The following is a 9,342-nucleotide window of genomic DNA, read 5'->3' on the forward strand; positions in this document are numbered from 1 at the left end:
CATGAGCCTGGATCCGGTTCGGTGGGTAATTCGGTTAAATTGGTGGTTTTACGAGTTTTCTTGAAAGAAGTCAATTTTTCAATTGAAATGGGTTTAACGATACACCCAAACTAAAACTTGGACCGGTTAATAGGTGAACCGGTTGAATCGGCTGGGCTGATCTGATTTTAAAAACAATGGTCCAAACAGTGAAGGAAAGTGTGGGTGGTGGGTATCACCCAAATTGAAGGAATTCATTTTTAGATCTTCTTCACATTCATAGAAAGGGGTTTGCAAGGGAATGAGCTAGTTTGAGAGAGAGAGAGACTGAATGTGGTTTGATGGGGATGAGATGTATATGGTTGAAGAACTTGTAGATGACTTCATATCGTGGCGTCAACGTTGTTAGGGTTTTTGAGGTTGAACAAAAGGCATTTTGACTATTTTTGGTGATCAAAATTGGGTATAAGACCATTTTCAACGTTTACTCAAATTTTTTATCAAATTTAAATTTGATGAAAAAAAGCTTAAGTAGTGAACTCCAACCCTATCAAAGTGATATTAAATAGAGGGAGAAGCAGATATTTCATCAAATGGAGGGAGATTTGATCTTCATTAGATTTAAATTGTTACCGTTGAGTCGGAAATCCACTCGGATGTCCACCCGAATGTCCACTCAAAAGAGCAACTTTAGTTTTTTGTTCATGTCTGAACGACCTCCAAGACATCTGCCTAGACGTCTCCCAAATAACTAGGGATGTGAAAAAATCTTATGAAAATTCTAGTTTGACGTCACATTTGTACTCAAATTTGATGAAATTTTTTATTTAACGTTGGAGATATTCTAATGGTAGATAAATGGGGAAATTACCATTAAAGTGGTAATGTTTAAAAATTATTACACAATAATGATAAAGTTTATAATTTTAATTATTAATAATTATAATAATTATTGTGTTTTTGTAATTTTTTTTTTTCTGACATCACTGTTGAGTTATTTGTCCTAGATTAAGAGGAAATATCATTTTGCCTCACAAACTATCACTTAAAAATCAATTCAACCCATATTCTTCTAATAATATCAATTTCACACCTAAACTATTTGATTTTAGATCAATTTTATCCTTGTCGTTAGCTACTTTTTATAATCAAACAAAAGTTGCTAACATGGCATTGAAATTTCATTTTATCCCCTAAACTATCTAAAAAATCAATTAGCCCCCACAATTTAATTTTGTTCAGTTGTCTAATTGATATTTTGGAATAGTTTGGGGAGTAAAATAAAATTTCAAATGAAGTTTGGATGCTGCATCAGCAATGTTTGTTTAATCATAGATGACAATTAACTGTGGGGATAAAATTGATGCAAAATCAAATAGTTTAGATATAAAATTGATATTATTAAAAGAAAAGGGATTGAATTGATTTTTGAGTAATAGTTGAGGGGTAAGATGATATTTTCTCCCAGATTAATTGTGTGAGGCTATTTCTATCATTGCACATGCTTAGTCGGCCCATGCAACAAGTTTAGAAGATTCAATCCCTTACCCATCAAGGTATTATTTGTATACATATTCTTACCTTATTGAAAAATGTTTTGTCCAAAAAGAGTTTTAAAAGATTTTCAAAACCTATACTAAATTGGATTTGTGTTTTAGTTTGATTGAAAAAGATTTTTCACAAAAGAAGTTTTAAAAAGAATACAAAAACCTTTCCTGAATTGGTTTTGGAAACTACTTTTCTATATAAAGCCCTCCATAATTTGTTTTGTTGTATTAATTATGCAATTTAAATAAGATAAATAGATTCAAAATTTATTACATTAAATAATAGAACATCAAATAAATCCATATTTAATAAATTACATTCGAGAGCATAAAACATGAAACATGATTAACAGAAATACATATTTAATCAAAATATTGAAAACAAGGAATCAAACCAAATTCTGTGTGATATCACAGTGTCTTTAAAACAGATTAGCCTCCTCACCATGGGTGCTGGAGGAACGTCGACTTCTGTCTCCCAAGATAAGATAGTTTAGACCGGCTAAAACAGAAACACCTTCTGTTAGTTTTGGTGAACCGACAACGGCAGCACTCTCTCACACAAGAAGAAAATTATAGGCAGAAGCAAACTGACCGTATGTATTCTGGAAGTAAAAAATTTGTACCAAAACCAAGGGAGATGGGTCTCCTTTTATACATCATAGGAGAGAGAGGAAGAGCCTCTAGTCATGAAGGCTAGCAACTAATGGCCATTACTCCTGCAAAACTACTGGAGTAATGGACCAAAACTGATGGGAAAAAATATCTAAGATTTATTTCCTGAATACATAACTATGTATATTTGCAGCAGACTTGGCCCAAAAAAATTAGGTTGGTAGACCACCAATCCGGCCCAACCCAAACCTAACCCATTCTAGCAAGCCTCAAGCCCAAGCCCAAGTTCAAGTCCCAAGTCCCAAGATCCACGATCCATGACCCACGAACCACGGACCTAGACCCGGCCTGGTCCGAGCAGGATAGCGGCGCGCGCCCGCGCACGTGTGGCAATTTTGCCATAACCAACTTGGACCATAGTCTTGGGCCAAGCCTATCCTTGATGCATCCATAACTCCATTCCTTTAGAAAATTTGGATGCTCCAAAGGGCTCATACCCTTATCAAAATCTTAAGGTTTAAATACCCATCAAAGCTTTCCTCTACAATCAATGTGGGATTGGTAGTTATACACAATTTCCAAAACCTCATTCATAAGGTCATTTTTATGAGACAATTTTTCGTTCAATTCTCAATGATTTTTTGTCATTCTTTTTGTGATGTAAAGACTTTGTTACAAAGAATCTAAACTCATTTAATCCCACCTCAACTAATGGTTGAGACCTACTTTAATTTCACATTAAAGTCACCATGAAACCATTTTTTCCAACAATCCCCCATATGAATAAAAAATGACCGAATAAAGAAAACGGACAACTTTTACAACAAAGACTCGGAGAGAGAGCACACAAACTAACCCTGCATCAGAAAAGGTAGTTGTTGGCCTTGAACCTTTAGTAGTAAAAGCCTATCGGATTTACTAGCTGACCAATGAACGTAATGTCTTGAACTATTCTGTCGTTTGTGTAAACCGGGACAATAGACCCCACACAGGAGTTAGTCCAACCATTGTTCTAGTTCTCACTGGTGTGTTCGGTATGGCCCTAGAACATTAGCCTGGTTTAGTGAGTGGTTTTAAAGAATTCGGCCTTACCAATTCTTAAAGAAGCGGCCCTACTTCGCAATCACATAGGTGACCTATATGAAGTATCTCATTATACTATGGTTAACTATTGATATCACTTACATCATTAAAAACATTAGCTTAACCTTTGACCCCCACAGGGTATCACTGTACAATGGAATGGGCAATATGATTTACCTCTTCAGTGACTCACCCGTTACACAAACTTAGGTTGTCCCTTTAAACCTAGATCTTGGAATCTCCAGTAAACTAGGTTGGGTTTTCCATTCCGGTAACATTACTAAAGGCCTTAACCTCATTCCTCTTGATGACGTTTTTACTAACTCTCGAGTTAACCCTTTGGTTAGCGGATCCACAATGTTGTCCTTAGACTTTACATAGTCCAGAGAGATAACTCCATTAGAGAGTAGTTGTCGTATGGAATTATGTCTACGATGGATATGTCTAGACTTTCCATTATACATATGACTCTGTGCTCGTCCAATCGCCGATTGGCTATCACAATGAATACAGATAGCAGGCATAGGTTTCGGCCAATATGGAATATACTCAATGAACTGGCAAAGCCATTTAGCTTCTTCAGTTGCTTTATCCAAAGCAATAAACTCAGATTTCATCGTTGACCTTGATATACACGTTTCCTTGGAAGATTTCCAAGATACGGCTGCCCCTCCGAGGGTAAAAACACATAACCATTAGTGGATTTGGAGTCCTTTTTATCAGATATCCAATTAGCGTCACTATACTCTTCTAGTACCGTTAGGTATCTGGTATAATGCAGCCCATAATCCCGGATGTAGCGTAGATAACCTAACACCCGCATAATGCCTCTCCAATGAGTGGCATTCGGATTACTCGTGTATCTACTAAGCCTACTAACAGAGTAGGCTATATTTGGCCTTGTACAACTCATCAGGTACGTCAAACTTCCAATAACTCGAGAATATTCTAGCTGAGAGACACTCTCACCATTATTTTTAGTCAAATGTAGACTCGCATCTACGAGTGTCCTAGACACACTTGTATCTGATTTACCAAATTTCTCAAGTATCTTCTCAACATAGTGAGACTGAGAAAGTACAATATCACTAGATGTTCTGACAATCTTAATACCTAAAATGACATCTGCAAGGCCTATATCTTTTATGTCAAACTTAGAGTTTAACAATCTCTTGGTAGTTTGAATCATTTTATCATTACTACCAACAATGAGTATGTCATCTACGTATAGACACAAAATGACATAACCTCTGTCAATGTTTTTAACATATATGCACTTATCACACTCATTGATTCTAAGCCCATTTGACAACATAGCGTTGTCAAACTTTTCATGCCATTGCTTAGGCACTTGTTTCGAATCATGTAATGACTTGACAAGCTTATAGACTTTCTTATTTTCCCTAGAGTTGAAAATCCCTCGGGTTGTTCCATGTAGATTTCTTTATCTAAATCTCCATTTAAGAAAGTTGTCTTTACATCCATCTGATGTATCTCTAGACCACGTAAAGCGGCTATCGCAATCACCATACGAATAGATGTAATCATTGTCACAGGTGCATACATATCAAAGTAATCCAGGCCTTCTCGCTGCTTGTATCCTTTGATAACTAGCCTAGCTTTATACTTATCAATTGACCCATCCGCTTTCATATTTCTTCTAAAAATTCACTTACTTCCCAAGGCCTTACTGCTTGGGGGTAGATCAACCAACTCTCAAGTATGGTTCTGTAAGATGGAATCAATCTCACTCTTAATTGCTTTTTTTCACAAAGGACTTTCAAGTGAAGTCACAGCTTCATGGAAAGTTTGAGGTTCTCCTTCTAACATATAAGTCAAGAAGTTCGGGCCAAAGGGCATGGTAGTCCTAGCCCTCTTACTCCTTCTTGGCTCATCTACTTCCTCATCTTGATCATCTACTTGATCATCTTCAAGTTCCTTCTCAGAATTTTGATCCACTCCTCAGGTTCGGCAAGGAAATAAGTCTTCAAAGAAAGACACATTCCTTAACTCCATTATGGTATTCTTGTGGATATCTGAAATATCAGACTTGTGCACAAGAAACCTATATGCACTACTATTCTGTCCACACCCAATGAATATACAATCCACGATTTTCAGACCTATCCTAACCTGCTTGGGTGTAGCTACCACCACTTTTGCAAGACACCTCCATATTCGTAGGAAATTATAAGAAGGCTTGCAGTCTTTCCAAACACCTTCATATTCAAGACACCTCTAACCTCCTCCCTTTCATGAGTTGATCATGAGAAATGGTGACCTTGGAAACTTAAACCATTTCATCACTAACGAGTATGAAATGCCTCAAGCTTCCATGTGTTCAATTAACGTCCGATTGAACACAACACTTTTTATTATCTTGTACCATTTTAGTCCCATTTTAATTACTCTATTTTAATTACCAACCATCATTTAATGAATTGAGTCCAAAGGGTGAGTTTAAGTCCTTTAATGGAAAGAGGGCTCAAACCAAGGGTTATCTTAGGCATGAAAGAGACATCATACCGTTGGTAATGAAACCCCCCAAGGGATTAAACCATTAAGCATGACACCTCAATCTCATGCTCTAAACAAAAAAGTTATTTGAACCACTTTCAAAGCAAAACAAAAGCCAAGAAAAGAGGGAGGTTGCAGAGATGATTAAGTGTGATCACAAGTATGGAAAGCCATAAATAAATGCAATCAACTCAAACGAGATGGTGTCTAAAGCCTAGAACACCAAACTCATTAGGACAATTATACTACAAGCATGCAAAACAAAGCTCAAATGCAACTATCAACCAAAAACAATGCTAAAACAGTCGTAAAACATGATGGATTTAAGCTAACAATAGCTAGATTAATAAGCTAAAACAAGGCACAAGCTAGGCTAGTAAGCACGACACAAGAAGGGAAGGCTAACCCCTCCAAATTTGGACTTCAAAACATGATTTTGGCTACTGAAATAACTCTGAAAAATAGTGTTTAAAGCTCAAAAAATGATAGTAAGAGGGTAGAAAACACTAGGGAAAAGGCCTCCAAAACAAGGTGCAAAGAGGGGTGAACCACCCCTCAACCTTTAATGGCCTTAGAACCTAAGTTTTAGCCCAAAAACATAGAAGTTTTATAGCCCAAAAAAAGTTGGAAAATGGTAAGAAAAAGAGTAGACAAAGCAAGAAAATAGGCAAAGCCTTATACCTTTGAAAAGGAAAACCAATTCCAAGCAACAAAACCAAGTAAACACACCCTCTAGAGCTCCAACAAGGCTCAAGAATACCTCAGCTCAAAGATGAAAAGGTTTCATTAAGAGTGTATAGACAAAAGATTTGTAAACAAAAGTGTAGAAATTTGCTAGAGAGAATTGTAGAGAGAGAGAGAGGAAAACTTTTGATCAAAAATTTTTCTAACCCTAAAAAATGAGAGGGAGGCCCTCTATATATAGAAAACATGAATTCCCTTCAAGAATATCTAGCCCTACATGTGGGGACAAATGCATACATCTGTGCAAACAGCTGACACAACTGCCACAAAATATCTGCAAAAGAAACTGGTGGCCGGCAGGCCATATCAGTGGCGGGCAACCAAGAGTGATAGCCGGCAGTCCAAAAAGGTGACCGGTAGGCCACCAAGGGTTATAGGCTTGAATAACTAAGGCTTGGTCCAAGAATAAGGCAACAGAGGTGTAGGATTTGAAGGGCTCAAAGTTGTGGCATTCTACTGAGGACTTTGAGCACTTGACGAGCATATAGACTCATCATCGGGTGTGTATGCAATGATGTCCAAGTCATAAGGGGCATAAAAAATGGGGTGTCTATAGGCACTCAGTTTGATTGTGGAGTCTATCGCGAGCTGTGCAGTTTATATGGAATTCGACCCAACTTTTGTTCACCTGCTTATTCGTAAAGTAACGGCCAGGCTAAAGCCTTTAACAAGGTCATCCTGGATGGCATTAAGAAGCGTTTGGAGAGAGCCAAAGGCAAATGGATCGAAAAGCTCCCCATTGTACTCTGGACTCATCAAACCATGCCTCGTAGGTCTACCGGTGAAACGCTATTCGCCTTGTGTTTTGGTAACGAAGCCATCATCCCTCTCAAAATCGGTTTACTAATGCTTCGTTCAAGGGCTTTCGATACTGGTTGCAACGATATGATACTGGCAATGGATACGGACTTGCTCGAAGAACGCCGCAACCGCACTCTCGTTGCTATGGCCCGCTATCAACAAATGCTCGCCAAGTCTTATAATCACTGCATGTGCCCACGCCGTTATGTTCCCGGCGAGCTGGCATTGAAAAAGGTTCTTCTCACCGCGAAGACTTCATCCGACGAGAAGCTCGGCCCTAACTGGGACGGCCCCTACCGAGTTGATTCCATCGTCGGGGCAAGAGCATACTAACTCTTTGATATGAGCGGCAAACCATTAACCGACCTTGGAACTTAACCCATCTTCGCAAATTTTATCACTAAAGTGTACCAGTTGGGTCTCTTTTTACTTTTTGCACGATGTAATCGTACCGCATTGTATGTTGAATATATGCTGAATATTCTCTGTGTTGTGGTAACTACAAGGCTGAATGTAAGTCTCTGAATTTGGAGCGTCCTTCATGCCCAGCATGCATGCATGGTCAGCACAAGGGGCCAACGCAAGTCTCCAAATTCGAAGCATCCTTCGTGCTCGGCATGCATGCATGTTCAGCACGGGGGCCAATGCAAGTCTCTAAATTCAGAGCGCCCTTCATGCTCAGCATGCATGCATGTTCAACATGCGGGCCAACGCAAGTCTCTAAATTCGGAGCGCCCTTCGTGCTTGGCATGCATGGATGTTCAGCACAAGGGGCCAACACAAGTCTTCGAATTCGAAGTGCCCTTCGTGCTCTGCATGTATGCATGTTCAACATGAGGAGCCAACGCAAGTCTTTAAATTCGGAGCGCCCTTCGTGCTTAGCATGCATGCATGTTTAGCACGAGGGCCCAACGTAAGTCTCCGAATTTGGAGCGTCTTTCGTGCTCAGCATGAGGGGGCCAACACAAATCTCCGAATTCGAAGTGCCCTTCATGCTCGACATGCATACATGTTCAGCACGAGGGGCCAACACAAGTCTCTGAATTCGGAGCGCCCTTCATGCTCGGCATGCATGCATGTTCAGCATGAAGGGCCAACGCAAGTCTCCAAATTTGGAGCGCCCTTCGTTCTCAGCATGCTTGTACAGTACGAGGGGCCAATACATGGCTCTGAAGTCGGAGTGTCTTTTGTGCTTGACATGTGCTGTGTCAATTAAAGAGTGAAAAGAAAACTCGAATTATCAACAAGTGCGTAATTTTTATTACAATGATGCTTTGGGGATCCAAGAAACTAGTCATTCTAATTATAAAGCATGTTGCTAAAAATAAATGTCGACTAAGTGTTTTCCAAATTTCCGACCTCTTCCTCATCGTCGGTCTTCTCAGGGTCATACGCTTCAAACGGCAATGTGTATTCTTGATATAATAGGAAAGCCACATCAACTCCCACTACCTGCAATGCCTTGAGCCATCCGTGTTTGAAGCCACGATTCTCGTAACGACACACGTCATTGGCTAGTTTCTCTATCGTCTTATCAATACCGACCTTTCACCCTTCGAAAAACCCCTTATTGTAAGCCCCGAGTTTTTATGGCTTCGCGCGCAAATACGACTGTAGTGTCTCTGTCGGCTATGGCACAGTCTAACAGGCGCTACGCGAGAGTATCTTTCGACAGGTGCGCTATGCCAGCTATTTTCAATTCGGTAATCTTTACTTTCCGAGCTTCATTTTCGACCCGTTCTTCGGCCTCCTTAAGTCGGCACTCCAGATTCCATATACATCCGTCTTTGTGCTCAATATCTTTACAAGCAGTTCACTGACGTATGCCAATCTCATAAGAGCTGTATAGTCCTTTAACAGTTCCATGAACCCCCTCTTTGAAGAAGTCATAGTTCGCGCCTGTTGCCACGGACTGATGAACTTCGAGAGGAAAGATTTGCCGAGTAAACTCCACTGCAATGTTTGGATCATGAACAAGTGAATCTGCCTTAGTCATCGGTTTGTTGACAATGAAGACCAAAAAACATAACGGACGAGGCGGCCCACTGGGCTCGTT

The 9,342-nt window shown here is 39.5% G+C and overlaps 1 protein-coding gene across 1 annotated transcript; it reads left to right on the forward strand.

The window, feature by feature from the left end:
- The first annotated feature begins 7,247 nt into the window (after positions 1-7,247).
- Positions 7,248-7,619, forward strand: LOC145797765 (uncharacterized). Its single transcript, XM_082885179.1, has one exon. The coding sequence runs from the start codon at positions 7,248-7,250 to the stop codon at positions 7,617-7,619; it is 372 nt and encodes a 123-aa protein (XP_082741305.1).
- The last annotated feature ends 1,723 nt before the right edge of the window (positions 7,620-9,342 follow it).

Source organism: Camellia sinensis, chromosome 8 (assembly GCF_055761805.1).
Source record: "Camellia sinensis isolate YWXY chromosome 8, ASM5576180v1, whole genome shotgun sequence".
Classification (NCBI taxonomy): Eukaryota; Viridiplantae; Streptophyta; class Magnoliopsida; order Ericales; family Theaceae; genus Camellia; species Camellia sinensis.